This window comes from Oryzias latipes, chromosome 1 (genome assembly GCF_053564925.1).
Source record: "Oryzias latipes strain Hd-rR chromosome 1, Olatipes_Hd-rR_3.1".
NCBI classification, from domain to species: domain Eukaryota; kingdom Metazoa; phylum Chordata; class Actinopteri; order Beloniformes; family Adrianichthyidae; genus Oryzias; species Oryzias latipes.
The window spans coordinates 8,690,634-8,712,020 of NC_136237.1; the positions used below are offsets into that span (position 1 = coordinate 8,690,634).

The following is a 21,387-nucleotide window of genomic DNA, read 5'->3' on the forward strand; positions in this document are numbered from 1 at the left end:
CATGCTCTGCTGTAAACCGTGCAATGCGGGGAGCGTGGCATATTATGAGGCATTTGGCGCTGCTGGCTCCGTACGAAGCGCGTGCCCTCGTAGCTTCCTTGATGAGCTCGTATTTCTCGGGCGAGAACTGCAGAGCTGATAGCAGGAGGAGAAACGCGGGGCGGCTTCAATAAACACTCCGGTTGTTGGTCTTCTACCGGGGACATGATGTGCCGCGGGGCAGCAAAAGACTTTCTGATGACAGAGAGTTTGCGCTCAGCGAATTTTAACACGCGCCTGCAGTGACATATGTGTCAGAGGATGTCCGATTGGCCATTCTGCATGTCATTAGCGGCTGAGTAGCTCGGTTGGTAAGGTGAGCAGCTACCATGCAGGAATCCAGGGTTCGATTCCCGGAGGGGAAGAAACAATGGTACTGGGGGCAATTACCATATCAATGGCGAGCAGTTAACATCACTCAGTGAGGGTCCTTAGGCAAGGCCCTTAACGCTACCGCCTCCCGAGCGCAGCTCACCGCTCCCCCAGGGGATGGGTCAAATGCGGAGAAGAATTTCCCCATTGAGGGATAAATAAAGTATCCGAAAAAAAAAAAAAAATGTCAATCAAGTCCCGTCCTTTTCGGTGAGGATTTTGATTGGCTGGTGGATTCTGTCCCGCAATCTACCCTCATGTCCTTGAAGATCGACCGTCGATTGCGATCGACGTAATGGGCACCCCTGCTCTGAAACATACATCAATGCACATGCGTGTTTAAATTCACTGAGCGCAAACTCTCTGTCATCAGAGAGTTGCTCTCTGCCCCGCGGCACGTCAAGTTCCCGGCAGAAAACCACTCCGGACCCGGAGTGTTTATTGAAGTCGCCCCGTGTGTGTCCTCCTGCTATCAGCTCTGCGGTTCTCGCCGATAAATACGAGCTCATTCATTAAGGAAGCTGTTTTTTACGACGCACGCGCTTCGTACGGAGCCAGCAGCGCCTTTGAAATGCCATGAAAAATGAACAAACTAAAATAAAATTGAATTTTTTATAAAATACTCATTATTTTCCAAAGTCACAGGGAGCCACAACAGAAGGATGAAAGAGCCACATGTGGCTCCGGAGCCATGGGTTGCTGACCCCTGGTCTAGTGGGTCTAGATGACCCAACTCCCAATGTTAAAGTGCCTAGGATAGCACAAGGGTTAAGTGGAGACTACATTTTAGCATATCCTGTCAGGGGGTGGCCACAGTGAATCAGCTTTCTCTGAGTGGCACATTTGGTTTGGCAGAGATCTCTTAGCCAGATGTCTTTCCTGACACCCGAAACCCTGTATTTTATCCAGGCGGTGGACCGGCACAGGGAAGGCCAGACTTGGGCCCCCTTGTGGCTACATAGTTAGGCAGTATAGCGTGGAGGGTCTTGTCCAAGGACACACGCTGGATAAAACTCATTGTACCCCCTGGAAATGAACCCTGATATCCCTTACCCCAGTCCAATTCAGCTCTTTGCTGCATAAAAATGTTGTGGACAAAACAAAATGAACAGTTTTTTGTCGTTTTTTTGTTTAATGACATTTAAAAGAATTCCTTTGCTGAAGGACAGAGTCAGGACAGAAATGTAAATTTGCGTCAGGGAGATGAAAGTATCAACCTGACTACTAGAACTTTCCAACAGGTGATGAAAGATCCAGACTTGCTGTTTTGAATATATTTTATTTTCAAATGGCAGTCAGAGAAAAGTAAAAGAAGGCAGTACAGCAAAACCAAATCTCACAGAGGGAAGAAAACTCAAAGCCGAGACACACAGAAAGGCATGATAATATCTATATACAACAGCAGACATCATTTTGGTGTTGTTATGGCATTTTTTACACGAGGTCCGAACAAATAAGAAAATAAGGATTTACTTTGATGGACAGAGAAGGTTCTAAAAGTCAGCTAAGGCACACAGAGCCTCCCCGGATCAAAGGGGGGAACATCAGTCAGAGAAGTTTGTGCAATAGTTGCTCAAAAATACATTCCAGCAAGAACAGCGATGATCTGATTTTCTCTGAAACATGAGGCGCTTGCTGTCCCAAACACAAAAACAGGTGATGCACTCAGACAAACACGATTAGTTCACTCTGTCCACCCAATAATAATTCATTTTAGCACATCTGGATTTACATGAACACCACCTTTTTAAACAATGATCGTTACAAAATACATATGTACATCCTCTCCTTCTGTTAATCATTTTGTTACAAAATAGGACTTTCACATTTAGTTACATGTAATTAATTCACCTTTGTTTTTCAAATCAGTCATGAAGCATTTTATATAATACGTGTGCTGTGCAGTAAGTGTTCTACAAGAGGGAGGGGGGCAGCAGGAGCCTTCCGGTGGAAAATCAAGTTGTTCTTTACAGTTAGAGTCCAGAAAGAGTGGAGGGATTGCAGTTATGAAGCCATGGCTGACAGAAAGTGAACTTGACGTTAATGAACTGTAATGTCTTTTCATTAGCTTGTGCGGAAACAATCATCTGGCTCATGTGGTGACTAAGCAAAGCTGACAATCACAGATTGAAAACCTAATTGCCTTCAGATGAAACTTGTTTCAAGGTAAGACAAATATGTGAGAGCCAACGTCTTGTTCAGGATGTGCCGTGCTGCCCCGAGTCCAATTAACCTGTCTCCAATGTACATACATTGTCTTAATGGGTGTCAAAACGTACGCAGGGTTGACGGGGTGCGGCAGACCCCGTCACGTCAGTTACTCAAGATACAGTATAAGATTCACTTCAAATGTATGAACATCACGACCACTCGGTGTCCTCCAGAGCGCCAGACGAACAGGAAAAGCCCAGAGATCAGCTCCTGCTCCGCCCCGGAGTGTTTGTACGTGAGGCTTTTCAGGTTCCTCGCAGCTCAGAGAAGCTCTTTCCCCATGCAGCGCACCCCGCAGGAAACCAGGACAAGAGATCTATTCAGACGGGACAACACTGACTAACACACAGGTGCGAGCCATAAAAAGGTACAGTTTGGGGTGTGGGCCTTTTTAAATAAAGGCGGCTTTCTTTACAAAAAAGTATGTATCATGCTGCCAAAGCAGCGTTGCAGTTATTTAGTCACTGACTAAAAATATCAGTATTAATATAAACTTATAAATAAATAGCAACTCATGGACTCAACTCCCCCTATTCATACAGTTTTCAACACTCCCTAAATGATTATTTACAACATTAAGCCAAATGTCTGGAGTGAAAAAAGGAAACATTGGTTTAAATTCTTCAATTTTTCAAGTTTGAGGCAGGCCCAAGTTAGGAGCGGACATCAGCTCTGCTGCAAGTCACACCATCTGGGACAATTTGACGAAATCCTCACAAAGCAGATCAACAGCGACAAAAGAGGCTTTCAACAGCAAGGCGTCTTCATGGAAAACCTCTAAAATCCATTTTGACCAGTTTTTCCTGTTAGGAGATAGATCTGTTTGCAAATGGAAGCAGAACAGGACACTCCCCCCCAGCCTGATTTGAAACACTTTTTCTCAATTTAAAATGTTCCCACATCACTTTACGTCTGCATTCTGTTTTCAAAATGTTCGAAAACATGAATCGCATTGGTTTGGGGGTTCATATACTGTAGATATTTGGGCATTTTTCTTATGTTGTCGTAAATCTTCAGGAGGCACTTTTCGCTTGACAGCTTTTACGGGCCGTGTGCAGCAGAACCTTGTCTGCGAGCAGACCAGCGATCTGGACCCCCCCCGAGCACTGCGCTGGCTATTAAAAGCTGACTTCATCACTCATTCAGCAGCAGAATAAAAGCTGGAAAATCTGCAATGCTTGATCACAGTAAAACTCAGTCATGAGAGAGAAAATAAATAAACTGAGAAACTAGCAAAGCCAGCAAGTACTTCTTAAAAGAAGGACCCTTAAAGCTGTCTCTCTAATACCCCCCCCCCCCCCCCCCTTTAAAAGAAAAACTTTTTTAGAGGAAAAACACTCATCCCTCCCCCATATGCGAGAAATCCCTCCTTTCAGTTTAAATAAACAGTGCCTTGACCTCCGATCCAGCTGGAGGCCTCACTGCTACCTGATGCGCCCGTCAGCTCGGGGCTCTCCCAGCTGGGATTTGGGGTCTGGGCTTAATGAGCTCCACGGACTCTTGGCGCACGCCTGCATGACGGGACAGGACGTGGGACCGACGGCGCACACGTCAGCCGCCTCCCACAGCTGGCCCACTAGACTGTCTATCCAGCGCTCGAGCTCCAGGCCGGTGAGGGCCGCGTTCCGTTGGGCCTGCTCCACATAAGCCAGGCTGACCGGGATGTTGAGCACCGGGTTCAGGCCATGGAAACTCTGCTCCATGTAGCTGTTCTTCACCGGCCCGTTGTGCAGCTTCAAAGCGTCCTCTGCAAGGAAAACCACAACAGAAAAAAAATTGACAGATCCATCAGAATGTTTAACCACTGGACACAAGAGGCTCTCTTATAACCATTAAAGCTGAAATAATCTCCATGACCCCCCTCCCCCCTTCTAATGTGGTGTATCAGGTCACTGCAATGCCAGATTTCTGAAAACAACCGTTAAAGAAGTGCCCTCATTCCGTCCTCCCATGATGGCGAAGCAGACTGTGATCACAGAAACAGCCTCTCCTTAAAACACCCTGAGCTCCGGCGAAGCTTTAAATTCCTCAATGCTCCGCTAACTGGGACGGGAGCCATCCCTCCTGAGTGTGGCAGAGCAACACAACCTCCTTCCATCTCAGATGTCTGCGGACATCAGCACTTTTCTCAAACTGGTGGCAGAATGACGCAGCCCTCCGTCCAGCCAGCGTTGTGGAACCAGTGTCTGGATGAGGTCACGCTTGTCTGTACAAACCGCCACTCATGGATATGTCTGCGTGCGTACGTGTGCACGTGTCTGCTGCCGCCACATCATAAAGTTTTACAGGCGCTGGATGCAGCAGGGAAGTCTGTTGCCAGAGGCAGAGGTGGTTGGAGGCGGTTGGAAGAAAGGGCCAGAGCTCATTAAGACGAGCAAACGCACCATCATCACTTTACTCTGCTTTCCTAATTATGTGCCATTAAAAAACAACAATCTGTAATCCCTGTAGTGACAAGAACTTCAACTCTTACAATAATCTCATTTTGATTACAGTGTAAACTGTAACATTTTATGGTGATTCTTTTAGACATTACGATTATATTTTATTCACTTGTCTTGTATTTTATGAAGCTAAATTTACATTGACCAATAAAACAAATAAAACTGCTAAAGTAAGTTTTGTCTTCAAAGACCTCCAGGCATAAAACCTCATTTTAGCTGTTATATTCTGGGTGATTAACATACATGTACACTGTAACAAGCAAACATGCTCGGTAACAGGTAACCTCTCTGCTTTGTCAACTTTCCTCAACTACACACCAATATAATCTTGTGGGCTTTGTTTTAATGGGCAGTAAAACTGATCAGTTCTAGACCTTCATTTGGTTTTGTTGGAGCAGTGGTTAGTGCTCCAACAAAAGAGCTTCATCTCTGGATATCTTTTATGAAGAAGGCCCAGGTCCAAATCCTTGTTGAGATATTTATGTGTGGGGTTTGCATCTTCTCCCAGTGCAAGCATGGGTTTTCATGATTCATAGATTTATTGGTTTCTCTCAGTGGCACTAGGTCAGAGGTCACCAACCCTGTTTCTTACAGGCTACCACCCTGCTTAGGTTGTCAGTAGATGCTGATTATCTGGATTAAATCAGCACAGTTTCTGATTGTCTGAACACACCTGATCCAGGTGAGCAGCAAGTACTGAAGTGGGGTTAGCGTCAAACAAGCAGGGTGGTAGCGCAGGAGGAACAGGGTTGGTGACCACTGCGGCTTGGGTGTACGAGTGCGAGTGCGTGTGGGGATCATGGTAGCCCTGTGACAGAATGTCGACCTGTCCTGGGTGTACCCTGCCTTCAACCGACAGTAGCCGGGACAGGCTCTGGCATCCTTTTGACTCTAGAAGGGGTATAGCCGGTTGAGAAAATGGATGGATGGATAGATTTGCAAATCAGCTCTGACCAGGAAGAATAGAAAAGGTTTTGTGGTCATTGCTCTGAGATACAACAAAATGAATGCGGAATTAATAAAGTTCATACCAGTGGAAGATAGTAAAAAACAATCAAAATAGACTATTAACCAGTCCTACTAGTCCTTTGTCAATCATCTATGGGGCACAGAATCTAAAACTGTAACTACTCAAAATGATTTTTTTTTATGATTTATCGTTTGTTGCATTTTTTATCACAATTAATTGAGACTGATAACAAACAATGTTGTCAAGGTTGTTGATTTAAATATAGATGTATTGCACACTGCTCTCTGCACACCACCCTGCTACAAAAAGTGGAACTGGCTTCTACCAGCCAGATTACTCTGAACAGAGTGAAGCAGTGTGAACAATCATTGGATAAATGTACAGAAGCTGCAGAGACATAACTGTTACTGTAGGGAAACAATTCATTATAGAAAATCTATTGAGCTGAGCCAGGAAACCATCTCGTCTTATCATCAAAAAAAGGCCAGGACACTGACATGCTCGTGGCAAATTTAAGCAAAACTTAATCAAGTATGAACAGGTGATTACAGCGTGAAACATGCTGACATACAACATCCTCGCTGAGTCGAGTCAAAGACCCACTTCAATCATCCTTTGAGCTATTTAAATGCATTCCCAGTGGTCTTTTAATTATGATTATGCCGCTTTTAGCCACAATCAAAAATCTGTGTCGTTTAGGACATTTACTGCAAAAGTAGGACCCTTGAGTAAAAAAATCAGCGAATGAAGTAAGAAAAATGGTTTTAAGAAGAATTCATGTTTTAAGAAAAAAATTCTAGTCACTAAGACACATTTTCTCAAGCTAAGATTATTTTGCGATTGAAAAACAATGAAAATGGTGTTTTTCCATAATAGAGAACATGTAAGAAAGAATTTAAGATTAAAACTGCGTTTCTGAGTATTTCTTTATTCAAATCACGTTGGATCAGGAGAAGATGAAAATGGAATGGAACAACTGCTGTTGGTGAGCCAAAGGCTCGCTTTTTTCACTACAATTCTAAATCCCCCATTTGCAGACAAATAGATAATTCAATGTCTTCATTTTCCTCGTCTGAGCTGCCATCTGGATATAATGCGGCTGGACATTGCTTGCCATTTTTTTGCTATGCTAATGTTAGCTTGGGCTTGTTAGGGTCTTGTAGCTAACAGAAGAGAATGTAACCAAAGGCATGCTGGGATATTAGCCAGGCTAACTTCTGCGCCAAGAGCCCCACCCGCAACCCAAAAGCGAATTTTTAATGATGAACTCCTACAGCTCTACAGAAGAATATGTCTTAAAAACAACACAGGCTTTTTGATTTTAGCTAAGAACCACATTATCATGATTAAATGAGTGGCAGTTTAACCCTTGTGCTATCTTAGATGACCCCACCCTTTCATTGACGTGTTCTCCTTACCATGACAAAGGTGGATAAAGGTGGAAAGATTTCATGTAATCCATGGACACCAGTGAAGATCACAAATCATTGAAGAAAAAAGGTAAAGAGCACTGTCTAGTCAGTGGGTCTAGATCAGTGTTTTTCAACCTTTTCTGAGCCAGGGCACACTTTAACCTTAAAAAAAATCCCGCGGCACACCAGCATCCAAAAAAAAAAGAAAAAAAAAAAGGAGAAACTCATAGTCTGTATTGATCTACAGCCCCTCCACAATCTCACATGCGTTTTTGAGATGATTGTGTCAGAAAAAGCTGGAAACTGCAGCTGTTTTTTTCTAAAAGATGCAATAAAAGTTAAGTTAGAAGATTTAAAAACAGTTTGATGTGTGTTCGTTGGTTTCAAGACGTTTAACAACAGATCTCCTTGTGAGCTGTCACTCTCACGACCCAATGGGAGATAAACGGCCGAAGATCGCTTTTCGGAGCTTCATTGTTTTGTTCACTTGTTCCACGGTCTGATACCAGATTCTGTGAAAAACTACACAGCTAAAGACGAGCTTTAGCTGGTATTTTTGTTAGAACTGAGCAACTTTACGAGCTAAATCGGAACAAGGAAGTGAAGACTTTAACCACTTCTGATTGGTCAGACTGATGACATGTGATTAAGCCCCCCAAGAATGATTGGTGGAGACGGTTAAAGGAACGGGACTTTTCCAAAATACAGCCGAAGCTGCAGCTGAATCGCGGTACAGTCATTCTTATCAAAATGTCTTTAATAAAATAAAATAAATGCAAAGAAAAAGTATTTTACGATCTTTTATATTCCTAACTCCTCAGTGTTTTATCAGGGCCTGTTTGGATGAACACAGAGCGGAAATCCTGGAGATGGGAAATGTTTTTAGATCAGTGAATGAGGGCAATTTCCCACGGCACACTTGACCATCTCCCACGGCACACTAGTGTGCCGCGGCGCACTGGTTGAAAAACACTGGTCTAGATGACCCAACTCCCATTGTTAAAGTGCCTAGGATAGCACAAGGGTTACAGGGCGGCAGTTTAGCTCAGGCGGGTCGTCTAACAACCGAAGGGTTGGCGGATCGATCCCCGCCCCCCCCAGCCAACCGTCGCCCCGCTGAGCACTGCTAGTCTGCAGCTCACTGCTCCCCCCATGGGATGGGCCAAAGTGCGGAGAGGAATTTCCCCACTGTGGGATAATTAAAAGTAAATTAAAAGACCTCAGGGAGTGAGTTTACAATAAAAAAATGTAGTTGGAGTGAGACTTTAAACAAGGGTCTTTATACTTTCTTAAGATTCCGTTTTTGCAATGTAGTTTCTGCAGAGCTGCAGTACTTCATTAGAAATTTGTCTCTGACCAGTGCGCTGGATTGTTGGCATGGAGCAACCCCGCCCCCCTTCCCCTCCCCACAGCAGGGAGCTTGTGGCCCACCCAGTGTAGGCCTATTTTCTATGTCAAAAATAAGCTGTTTTTCAGACAAAATGTCACAATAATTTAGAAAAAGACTCGAGTGGTCAGTAAAAATCGTGTTTTTGATTTTTTTTTTACATGTTCTAGTGGTATTTTTTAATAAAAATTTTTTTTTTTTAAATGTATTCAAATCGGTGCTGCTGCAAAAAATGTTATTTGACAAAGCTTGTACTTTTTACAAAAAATAAGCAGATAACAAGCTCCCTGCTCCGCTTCATTCCGATGCATTTACTTGCAGACAAATAGATCCGTGTACGTCTGCGTTTTCCTTGTCTGAGCTGGCATCTGGATCAAAACTTTTACGGCTGGATAGCTCCAACATCGCTCGCCATTTTTGTTGCAACACTAATGTTAGGTTGGGGGTGTGAGAAACTGTAAGCTAGAGAAAGAGATTGTAAACAAAGCAATGATGGGAAATGAAGGCCGGCTTACTCCTTGCCAACAGTCCTGGCCACAACTCAGAGGTGATTTTCTGATGAACTATCTGATAATACAGATGAACACTATGTCATAGATAACGTCATAATTATAATTAAAAGACCACTGGGAACACTTTTGACATAGATCAAAAGATGATTGTACTGAGACTTTAAAGCCAAAAGTGAAAATAATTTTTCATTTTGGTTTTTCGTCCCAAAAATGACTCGGAGACTTTATTGAGAAGAGGAAAGGTCATTTTCTGACGTGGCTGCTTCTCCTCTTCTGCAGCTTTCAGAGAAAAAAAGTCTGCTTGTGGATAGCTGCAGCAAAGTGTCGCTGCTTATCCATGCTGGCTGACTGATTTAATTGTGTTATTGTTTATGGAGGGTCAAGTTCACTGTTGTTCAACGCTCTGCTTAGTATGTATGAGCTGCTTGCAGGGTTATTAAGGGTGACTTGATGACAAATATCCAGGGCCTTCAGAGGCCCAGAGGCTTGATTAGAAAAGTCATCACTGCAAATGCGAGGCTGTGTGTATGTGTGAGCATTGGTCTTAACACATACTATATAAGCAATCGATACTCAACACAATATGATGCTGTTCACAAGGAAACACAGCACTGAATATCAGAGCTGCATGTTTGGGGAAAGCGCAGTGTGAGGTGGAGGTACAGCCCCCAGACCAGTTTAGTTTATTGTGTTTTTGCTGTATATAACAGACTTCTATGCAGAAAGAGAGAACAACAGAAGCCACGCAAAATACATGCACATGACATGCTTTACAAATAGGTCTAGCAAATGCCAATACCTTGATCTGGATCTAAAAAGCTATATAATGTCTAGTCATAAACTGACCTTGCAGCTAGAAATGGGCTGTCTGAGGGCGAGAAAAGGGCATACCTGAATGGGGCACATAAGTGGCCTGAATGAAATAGCATGATTGGACTCTGTAGAATGAATATGTTCATGCAGATTCCTGGAGACAGGTCGTAGCAAATACTTATACAATGCACAAAAATGAAGTATGTGAGACGTAAGGGTGTCACACAGATTTTTCAGTCTTTAAACCCCTCCTCCAAATTCTGTGGACTGCCCAAGGAGGCTATAAGTGTTGTTTACATTGTAAGTGTGCACTCCCTGTATGGAGCCTGGAATTCAGACAATCAGATCGTAATTTAGGATGTTCTGTGGGGACCTACATGTCGCCTGCACTCCCTGTGTGTGCATTTGCACACGGTGAGTAAGTCTAGTTCTTGGACCTTACTAACGATTATAGTGTGGCAAGAGGGCATTGTACGACATAATTAGCCATACATCATAGATGCGTGCAACTTACATTGCCCTACAAATACCTTACAATACCCTTACGACACGCATGACTATCCTACATTCCTTTTTCATAGCGTCTTTTGAGGTGTCCGTAGAGCATCAAGGGAACTGTAAGACACGTCTGCGCTACCCCTAAAATGCAGCTGCTTCTCTATGGGTCCAAACAACCCAAAAACCTGCAGCACGTGTATGGGTCAACCCCTGAATGACCAAGGCTTAACCAGTAAATGTGAAAAAAGTGAGGCCTACCATTAGTACTTTATCTTCAAAGAACTAGCAGGACTGTTTCGACAGAATAAAAATGTGTTTTCAAGTGAGAAGCAACTGCATTTTTGGGGTATTTTTGAGTTTTTTAAAAAGGGTCTGCCAGACTATCCTGTGTCAAAAGAGCCAAAGTCAGCAAAAACTAAAACGGAAACATGATGATATATATAAATAAATGTATCAAGCAACACTAAGAAAGGAAAAAAAAAGATAAGCTTTACTGAATGTCATGTCAGAAAAAGATGCTGCAAATGAGATCATTTTTCACCAATGCTATCTCAGGAAATGGAAACCCAGTCACTTAGGTATTCCCGTAAACTGCAGTTTTAGGGAAATGTTTGCTGAATCCAAAGCGTTATTACTGTGGGTGATCATCTGCAGCAGAGGAAATCTTTGTTGTCTGCTATTGTAAAGGCTGAAACGACCAGTTGGAGGGATTTTAGGTAAGCCTCATTTCTTACCTCGACGTATGGGCTGGTGCTTGCTGTAGGCCAGAGGGGCAATCAGGAACTGGATTTCAGCCACGGGGCTCCAGCGGTGCAGGATGCGAAGCGTCCACACGCCGGGCCGCAGGGGCTGGTTGAGTGGGGGGCGGTAGTGGGTGAACTCTGCAGTTGAGTCGATTAGTATGTCATATGTGGCTGCAATGACGTTGGTTGGATCGATCCACACAACAGTCACTGTGACGTTGGGCCCTTTATTCCACTTCTGCATGCCCACCGTCTCATCCATGGGACCCATGAGGCCACCGATATTTCTGAACATCCGTTCTTTAGCGTCCCACTCTGTGCCAACCTGATGGAGAACAAAAATGAGGAGAGTGAGCAACCAGACAAGAGGCGCTGACAGACCAACTTGCACATTTTTTAGACACGCATTGTAAATTCACCCCTGCGTCTCAATATAAACCGCAGCAGTCAATAAAATGGAGCTCAGTGCTTAAGCTCAGGCATGAGATAACCCACGTCTACCCTATATTATAACAGGAAACGTCCCTGAACATACATTTTTATTAGACACTACCAAACTCCTGTCCAACCCACAGCACAGGCATGATAAATGCAGAATTCAACTGTGACCCCAACACTCCATCCAGCTGCTGCAAAGCCCAAAATATAACTGTAGTTTATAGTGACGATGGAAAATATGAACAGTGGAATCCAGCGTGAGACACACTTGTCAGAAACAGTCACCAGACTGGAGACACCTACAACCTCACCCCGGTAAAGTCAGTGGGTACAGATGAGGACACAGACGCCCCATCACGGCTGTTTTGACAGTTGAAAAATGGAGAGTCAAGGCAGGAGAGTGCTCTAAAAACAGGCTTTTAGCACCTCTATTAAAGGGAAAAGTGGTGAGAATAGGCGAGAATCAAAATGGTAAAGACCTGAGACACAGTTAATTATATATTTGCTGAATTAGGAGATGCCTGATGCCTTTGGAATTGATGCTTAATGACTGACTTTCAATTTTTTACGTAGTTGCAGCAGTTTGCATGTTATTGCGATTTAACGAATGACCTGACAAAAATAAGATGAGATGAAGAACAATACACTGACATCAAGGAGGGCAAATGACTGCAAGGTAGGGTGTGATGTGCAGGACAAGATCTATGAACCAGTCGAGACTGTAGAGGAGGGCGGAGTGATAGAAGAGGAGGCAGCAGGCACACACATGCGCCGATAGTAGAAGATGTCTGGCAGAAATGTGAGACGGATGGTTGCTTTTGGAAGCGCTCATCCTCACAATGGGGGCTGATTAACACAGCCTCACCCTGCTGGAAGATCAATGGCTGACTGGAACTGACTCAGGATCACATCCTCGGAGAACTCAAATTGCTCTGCATGGTAAAAATAGACATTGCTTACATAAATGAGCCATTCTGGACCATTGAACTGCTCTGTATTTAGGCCAGGATCTTGGAATCATAATGCCCACATGTAATCACTGCTTTGCTTTCACAACAGGTCATATTAGAGCATTGCTTGCTTTGTCCCATATTATATTTTTTGTTTACTCATCAAGTGCGAAAGCTCACCCATATTCTGGTTTGGAACAAACGATAGAATGAGTCACAAAAAATTGTGTGGCCAAACATCTTGTAGTGACAGAGGACTGTCAGGAGTCGGGACCTTTCTTTTCTTCCTCATCAAACTTGGTTTCAGAGAAATAAAGTATGGCCTAGATTACAAAAGGGGTTGATTCAGACATCCCTCTGGTAATTCAGAAGATTCATAACCCCCTGCTGTAACAGTAAAATACGTCCAACACAAGAGACCTTCAGCTCCCATCTTTTTGCTCAGCTGTTGGACAGGACAAGTTTAAAAAAAAAAAAAACTTTGTTTCAGACAACAGCAACCTCCTATGTATTGGAGCTGCATTATTTTTTTTTAAGTTTTGTCCACTTCTGTGGAAGCATATTGCATTAAAAAAGATGGGAGATCTTCATTCTAATTTTTTGTTTTTTATGTTTTATTTTTTTTTAACAACTACATAAGCAAAAAACTCCAAACAGGCTGGGATTTAACGACCAGCAATTAAAAGTTGAAAAACCACGAGTGTCCATGTCGTAGACGTGGTCTGTTATGTTTATGTGCTCATCACAATATCGCAAGTGTGTTTTGTTCTTCTTTATCCACAAACATAGACGTACTAAAGATCGACCAGTATGAACCATTTTTTTTTGTCTGTGGTGATGCAGGAAAGCCAGAGTTTGCCTTGATGCTGATGCTTGTGAAGCATCAATCACACCGGGAGAATGTGAATGATCAGCCACACCAGTTTCCGACTCTTTGTGAATGTAACATGCAGCAGCAACAGGGGTTCAGAACAAAATGACCTCTCTTTCACCTCATCACCTTTCTTTGTGTTTGAGCCACACGTCGAAGCAGATTTTGGGTAACCAAGAAGGAGCGAGCTGTGAGACAACAGCTGATGGAGATTTTAAAGCTACATTAGTCAATACAGATAAAGCTGCTGGCAGGCAAGCGCCAAAAAATCAATGCTGTGGATTAGGAAGCAAATGTTTTCACGCTTTTACGGAGTCAACCTATCCGATCCATAACACACGGAAGTTGGTAAGCTGCCTCATGACGGACCACACCTTTCTTTATAACCAATCAAACACCAACATATTTTAATTGTTTTAATTTGTTTGTGATTGGTTGTAGCCTTTTACACCTTCTCTTCTGAGTCTGCTTTTATCAGATACAAGTCTTACAAAAGTGATTAGGTGGGATAAACAGTCTTTTGGGTAAGCTCGGCCCTCCCTGTACCCCTCCTAGACTAAACCCTCAAGCAAATTGGTGGAAGTTGGTGAAAAACGATGTTGAGTCTTTTTTGCTTGTTTGCTTAAAATGTTGACTCATTCTGACTTGGACAACTTTTTTTTTCAGTATCACAATGCTTGTTTTTGGTGTTCCCTCGCTTACTTTGCAGGCATTTTTGCTGTTCTATGGAGGCAAGGCAAGGCAAGTTTATTTGTATAGCACAATTCATACACAAAGTAATTCAAGGTGCTTCACAAAACAGAAAAATGCATTAAAATCACAATACATCATAGAAATAATCAACGTAAAATTTACTTTAAAAAAAAAAAAAAATTTGAAAATTGATTTAAAAATAAAGGAAGGAAAGGAAAGAAAAGTGCAGATAGGACCTTTCAGTCATATACACGGCTAAACAGAAATGTTTTAAGTCTAGATTTGAACATGAACACAGAAGAGGCCTGTCTTATGACTTCAGGGAGGCTGTTCCAGATTTTAGCTGCAGAATATTGAAACGCTGATTCCCCTTGTTTAGTTCTGACTCTGGGAATCAACAGGAGGCCGGCCCCTGAGGTCCTCAGAGTACGAGATGGTTCATATGGCACTAACATGTCAGAGATGTACTTTGGTGCTCGGCCATGGAGAGACTTGTACACTAGCAGAGCTGCTTTGAAGTCTATTCTTTCAGGTACAGGGAGCCAGTGCAGAGACCTGAGCACAGGACTAATGTGATCACACTTCCTGGTTCTGGTCAGGACTCGAGCAGCAGCATTCTGGATGTACTGAAGCTGTTTTACAGCTCGTTTGGAGAGGCCGGTGAGCAGGCCGTTACAGTAGTCTAACCTACTGGAGACAAATGCATGAATAACTATCTCCAGGTCTGGCTTTGACACTATGTTTTTGATTTTGGCAATGTTTTTCAGATGGTAAAATGCCGCTGATGTTACTGACTTGATATGGCTGTTAAAGTTCAGGTCAGAGTCCATGATTACCCCTAGATTTCTGACTTGATTTGAGGGTTTTAGAGACAGAGAATGAAGGTAGCTGCTGACACTTTCTCTTTGTTTCTGTGGGACAAAAATAATAACTATGGAGGCCAAAGGGGCGTGTCCATCTGCTTGTCTGTCTGTTTTCAACAACTTTTGTCTGTCTCATGACGGTTGTTTCAGGGATTTTTACGTCTTTATGTCTTATTGCTGTGACGGTTAGCTTATTTCTGCCTTTAACTCTTGGGATTTTGTGTTTGTCCAACTGCTTATCTTGTTGCTGAAGTTACTGACCTGTGTGTTGGTCTCAATAAAAACAGTTTCAGTATTTTTATTGTTGGCCCGTCTCTTTTCTGTGGAGCCTTAGTCTGGTTCTGCAGGAGGTTTCCCCCTAATCTTCCATCTAGTTTCCCTCTCCGCTAGCTACATTTCCATTCAACATATGTGCAAAACTTGATCGAAGTTCTAGAAATGTCGAAAAGACACAATTTCGCAATTACACTGTTTCCATTAAATCATAATCATGTGACTAAACACAAACCAATTCACGGGATTATTCATTAAAAAAATGAATGTGAGAAATACTTTGATTCACAGCATGTACTTTCAAATTTCTGTGTCTGTGTTTATCTCATTACAATGCACCAAAGGTATAAAGGATGTTTAGAGATCGTATTTATTTATTTCAAAAGCTCTACAGAAACATCGGTAATCACGTCTCAATGTCTGGGTTCATGAGATCATTCAGAATTTTTTGGGGTACTGTGAACTCCACTCTCACTGCAATTAAGCCGCTTTCATTCGCTTCTTCTGTGTCTCTGTGACCTATATTAGTTCAAGAGGGGAAAAATAAAAACAAGGATCAAACTAGAGGATCTTTGTATTATTGTCTTGATGAAAATAAAAAAAATATAAGATTTAGGAGGCCTGAGCTGGCCGCCTACCCATCCCACAGTGCCTTTCTGTCTGCTGTCCAGCCAGCCGCTCAGGGGCCACTCGACAGTCCAATGGGCCACGCGAAAAGGCTGGCGACCGGTTCAGGGTGTATCCCTCCTTCGCTCAACAGTAGCCCAGAGAGTCTCGAAAATGTGCTTCCATTGCAGTTTTGCCAAATATGTCAATTTTGATATAAAAACCACCTCCTCCAAGCACAAAAACATTTTTTTTTAAAATTGTCGTGGTCCATTAGACCTATTTACTATTGCAAATCTAAATTGCCCAATTTCATAGTCAATTGAAACTTGTCCACTTCAGGGATTACACCAAAAACAATTACCGGTAGATGCAAACTGATGGTCACTTTTATTAGACATTTTTACACATTTAAACAATCTAAACAATAATTGTTACCCAGTTGTATCATTTATCTTGTAAACCGTTTTGTCCCTTTCGGGGTCACGGGGCTGCCAGAGTCTATCCTGGCCACTTGTCGACGAAGGCAGGGGACATCCTGGACAGGTCGCCAGTCTGTTGCAGGGCCATAAGTCACACACCCATGAAAAATCATAATTTAAACCTAGGTACAATTTACAGCAACCAATTAACCTATGAAACGTGTTTTTGGACAATGGGAGGAAGCCAGAGTCCCCGGAGAAAACCCACGCATGCACAGGGAGAACATGCAAACTACACACAGAAAGGTGCTGTTTCATGTCCCCCAGCTGGGACTTGAACTGGGGACCTTCTTGCTGTGTTGGTCAAGACCGTTAACCACTGTGCCACAGTGCAGCCAATTGTATTATTGTTGTAATAATTAATGCTGTGTTTGAGATTTTTGGCCTTAACCCATATGAACCCATGGTGACATCAGTATAACAAAAAATGGTTAAGACAACTTTAGCTGTAAACTGACGCTCTATAAAGGAACTGAATTGAACAATAAAAACTGTCTGACAGAAATCAAAGTTGCAATAGTAAAAAGTCTTTTTGGTCCCAAATAGGGCTGCACGATATGAGGAAAACTTGTGATACGTGATATTATTGATCAATACTGCGATTACGATATACCTTGCGGTATATGAACAAATAGCAAAACAACCAAAAACATCATTTCCATTTTACTGAAACAGATTAAAAATTATACTCCAAATGACCATAATCTACATAGGAAGCGAACATCTAACATAAAAGGGCTTCATCCGATTGGTCAACAATGTCAAGGGGTCCGTCTGATTGTTGAAATGCATAAATTGATTTATTTGATTTGTAAAATACTTCAAACTACCATGAGATTTTTTTAGCAAATTTAAGGTAAACATTAATTGCAATTTTTGGCGTCTTTTGTGTCTTTTTTTAGCAAATTTAAGGTAAACATTTATTGCAATTTTTGGCGTCTTTTGTGATATGCATTTGGCACATCTTGATCTCGTGATAACTATGAATTTGCGATATATTGTGCAGGCCTAGTCCCAAAGAAATCTACATTTTTTTAACACCTGTCTGCTCCCAGAGAAGCAATCCACAAGGGATCCAGAGAATAACAACATCCTTAGCTGTTGCAGTATAGTTTATGAAGGATCATTTTCTACTAAATGATCTTTGTGGTTTCACGACTGCAGTGGGAATGCCACGTGTTTGTGCAAATGTAACACAAAGTGACAGATATTATTTGACTAACTGTGAATACAACGAGATGACAACTCCCCAAGCTCTTTCCATCGATCAGTCATTCTAGATACAGCATGGCAGCACTCTGAGCTGATAAAAATAAAATCTTCCTGTAGGTGCAGTCTCCTGTGTGTCTGTATATTCTCTAACAAAGGGGGATATTAATAGAAGGGAATATGAACCAAGAAGTGTTTAAAAGCCACATTAAACTGGAATCTAATGTTTTTTTTCTAGATTCTAAACAAATGTACTTGCGGGAAATATTATAGCATCCCCCCCTACCCTTCAGCTGCCCTTAAAGTCATGAAAAATCTTCAGGCTCCAAATGCATGTTTAAATCAGGTTACATGGATCTCACAGAAAAAAGTTTTCTTCATTGTGTTTTCTGTATCTGTTACTGAAAGAATTCAGTTTGTCTAACAGCTACGATCACAAAAAACACAAAAGTTAAATTTTAAATTATGATTTCATGTAAATCCTTTCAACAGAAGCTCTCTGACAAAGTGAAGATGCCAAAAGGAAAACAAAACACGATCTGCCAACCAACCAGAATCAGTCCAACAACGCAACATTGACTTTTCCAACAGGTCAAACAATCAAAGAAAGTCCTGGCCTCATTTCACCCACTGAAGGCGTGTCACACCACATACGTGATGCATTTGTCGATGTGCACAGATGTCGGTTGAGAGTTTCGGCCGACAGATCTTTACAAGAATTCCGTTTTGAGTTGTTAAAAAAAAATGTTGTTGGTCAAGAATTACTCAATTTAAACGCAATTATTACATAAATCTTACACAACTGTGTGTGATTTTTGTGAGATGACTGTTCCACGTATTTATTTCTTGTCACGCATGTACCACGATGTTTAACTTTTAAACCGCGTATCCGGCGCACATGTCCCGTAAAAATTACATAATCGAGTAGGACTCCCTAATGAATTGCATATAAACAGCACAATAATCACACAAGGTTCACATTTCACGTTGACTTAGGTGTTCTTTGCGTGGTTTATTCATACTTCTGTGGTTTTAACGTGGTTCATTCCTGATACATCTGTGAAAATGTTCACGTAAAGACCCACAACTTTTCTTACTTTCTCCACGAATATATTCACGTATGAACAATTTTCATCTATGCATAATGTACGTAGTGGCTGTGTGGCACAGCCTTTGGATTCAGACTTCATGATTTAATTGATACTCCTTTTAAAAGAACATTAGTTTACAGATAGTGTTCCAAAGAGGCTTTATTATCTTAAACCTTTGTGCTATCTTAGATGACCCCACCCTTACATTGACGTGTTCTCCCTACCATGACAAAGGTGGATAAAGGTGGAAAGATTTCATGTAATCCATGGACACCAGTGAAGATCACAAATCATTGAAGAAAAAAGGTTCAGCGCACCGTCTTGTGGGTCTAGATGACCCAACTCCCAATGTTAAAGTGCCTAGGATAGCACAAGGGTTACAGCTTTGAAGTGTGAGACCTTGATTGAAGCACACTTCAAGGATACAACACAGTATAGTGTATGTGAGATAAAAAAAAGAATTTGGTTTCATCTTCTACCGTTTGTCCCTTGGTCATGGGGCTGCCGGAGCCTATCCTGGCCACTTATGGGCGAAGGCAGGGGACACCCTGGACAGGTCGCCAGTCTGTCGCGGGGTCACACATAATCACACACCCATGCATACTCACACTCACGGACAGTTTGGAGTGACCAATTAACCCATGAAGCATGTTTTTGGACAGTGGGAGGACGCCGGAGTCCCCGGAGAGAACCCACGCATACACGGGGAGAACATGCAAACTCCACACAGAAAGGTCCCCCATTGATGTTTTGGTTCAGGTCCCCCAGCCGAGACTTGAACCAGGGGCCTTCTTGCTGTGAGGCAAGAGCGCTAACCACTGCTCCACTGTGCAACCCTTCTCCATTTGTCAATCATGTTAACATGTTTAAACCCCTACAGACGCAAAAACCCTAACCCTCAACAGAAAACTGAAATTTGAATTCTGAAGCAGGTAAAGTCTGTGTAGCTTACTATGTTGAAAGATTTTCTCAGCTGAGAGTTAAATTCTCCTCACTGTCATGTTTGACTTGAGGGGAGCTAATTTGAACTGTGTGGGTTTGAAGTGGTTCTGTACTAAATTAAACTGTCTAAAGGCAGCTGGGAGAGGGAGAAAAAGAGACATATCTGTCTTTTTTTTTATCTAAAGGAGGACAAGGAACACATTGTTAAGCCTGCCATATGGTTTATCTAACAAACTCTAGCTCCAGTAATATGGGTTATATCTGCCAAGTTGACAAAATGCACAAAGCTTCTGCAGCTACACCGTGCCGTCTTATTTAAGCTCCTTCAGCCGCCCTTTTGAATGATGGACAGGCTGACTGACAGCCACCGCACTGTAGCAGACAGAGAAGGCTTTCTTAGGCTAAGAATTCAGATAAAAGCCACAGCTCACACCACTCCTCTGTCACTCATGGCTCATGGGCTCCCTGCTGAGCGGGGCAGCACCAAAGCCTTATGTCCGAAACTCTCTTTCAATCAAAGAATATAAATGAACATGATTCATTTGATAGAAAACACTTCACAGGTAACATGTGAATAAAATAGATCACCATTTTAAAAATATAAATCTAATATATCAGGAGGTGTTCCTTATAACCAAAAAGGAATCTGCCAATAATATTCTATTATAAGTGCCTAAAAACCCCCACTGTGTCTTATAAAAACTGTTAAACGTCAATTTGACTAGAAACTAAACAATCGCTGTAGACTTGGTCGAGTTGTTGAAGTGGGTGAAGAGTGAAGCCAGCTCAAGGTGTGTGTCCTGTACATGGAGGATAGAGGATTCCTTTGGTCATGGGACGCAGTGGCTTGTGCCTTTTAGCGTTTTAGCTTTGGGGTTGTTGCCATTACGCTATATGTCATCATACATTCCTTTGCAGTAATGTGTGTGATTTTGTGGGAATACAGTGAGCCTGTTTTAAAGCTCACCGGGTCCCAAGTTGTACTATTTTACATCAATTTGTACAGCTTAATATGAAAACTACTTTCTCTTAAAATACTTTGATTTGCTGTCCAGCATCAACTCCACCTACTTGAACCATTTCAGCTCCAGTGTTGATGTTCTTTGAATTACTGGAAATCTTTAGCCGTTTATGCAATTTACGTAATACTAACAGATTCTGATGTGTAGAAAAGCAGCTTTTTGATTATATACAACATTTTACAGTGGTGATGGAACATAAGGTTCTGACACAGAAAAAGCAGTTTTGCACTAATATGCGTAATTTTGTACTTTATGTAAAGCAGCAACACTTTACTACCATTAAGTTTTGCATATTGGTCCAAAAATGCTTTTCTCCACTTCCGAATCAGTTGGAATAATGGAACTTGTGCAAACGATCAAAGAGTTAAGGGTACTAGACTGTTAGTTAAATACATATTATATTTTGTAAGCTGTTTGTTTTTTGTCATTTTATTTCTTTGTATTTTTCTTGAATTCATTGTCTTTTGCCTCTCTTTTCCACCTACCTGCACACAACACCGTTCTTTCCATTTTTGCTTCTGTTTTATTATCTTGTCTTATGTCACA

The 21,387-nt window shown here is 42.1% G+C and overlaps 1 protein-coding gene across 1 annotated transcript in view; it reads right to left on the reverse strand.

The window, feature by feature from the left end:
- Positions 1 to 1,674: 1,674 nt before the first annotated feature.
- The window catches only part of xylt1 (xylosyltransferase I), a 118,650-nt gene continuing 98,937 nt past the window's right edge, over positions 1,675 to 21,387 (reverse strand). Inside the window, exons 10-11 of the mRNA XM_004066196.5 lie at positions 11,393 to 11,726; positions 1,675 to 4,369 (exon numbers count right to left, since the gene is read on the reverse strand). Coding sequence (XP_004066244.1) covers positions 4,047 to 4,369; positions 11,393 to 11,726 — 657 coding nt within the window. The 3' untranslated portion in view covers positions 1,675 to 4,046. The remainder of the gene's footprint in view (positions 4,370 to 11,392; positions 11,727 to 21,387) is intronic.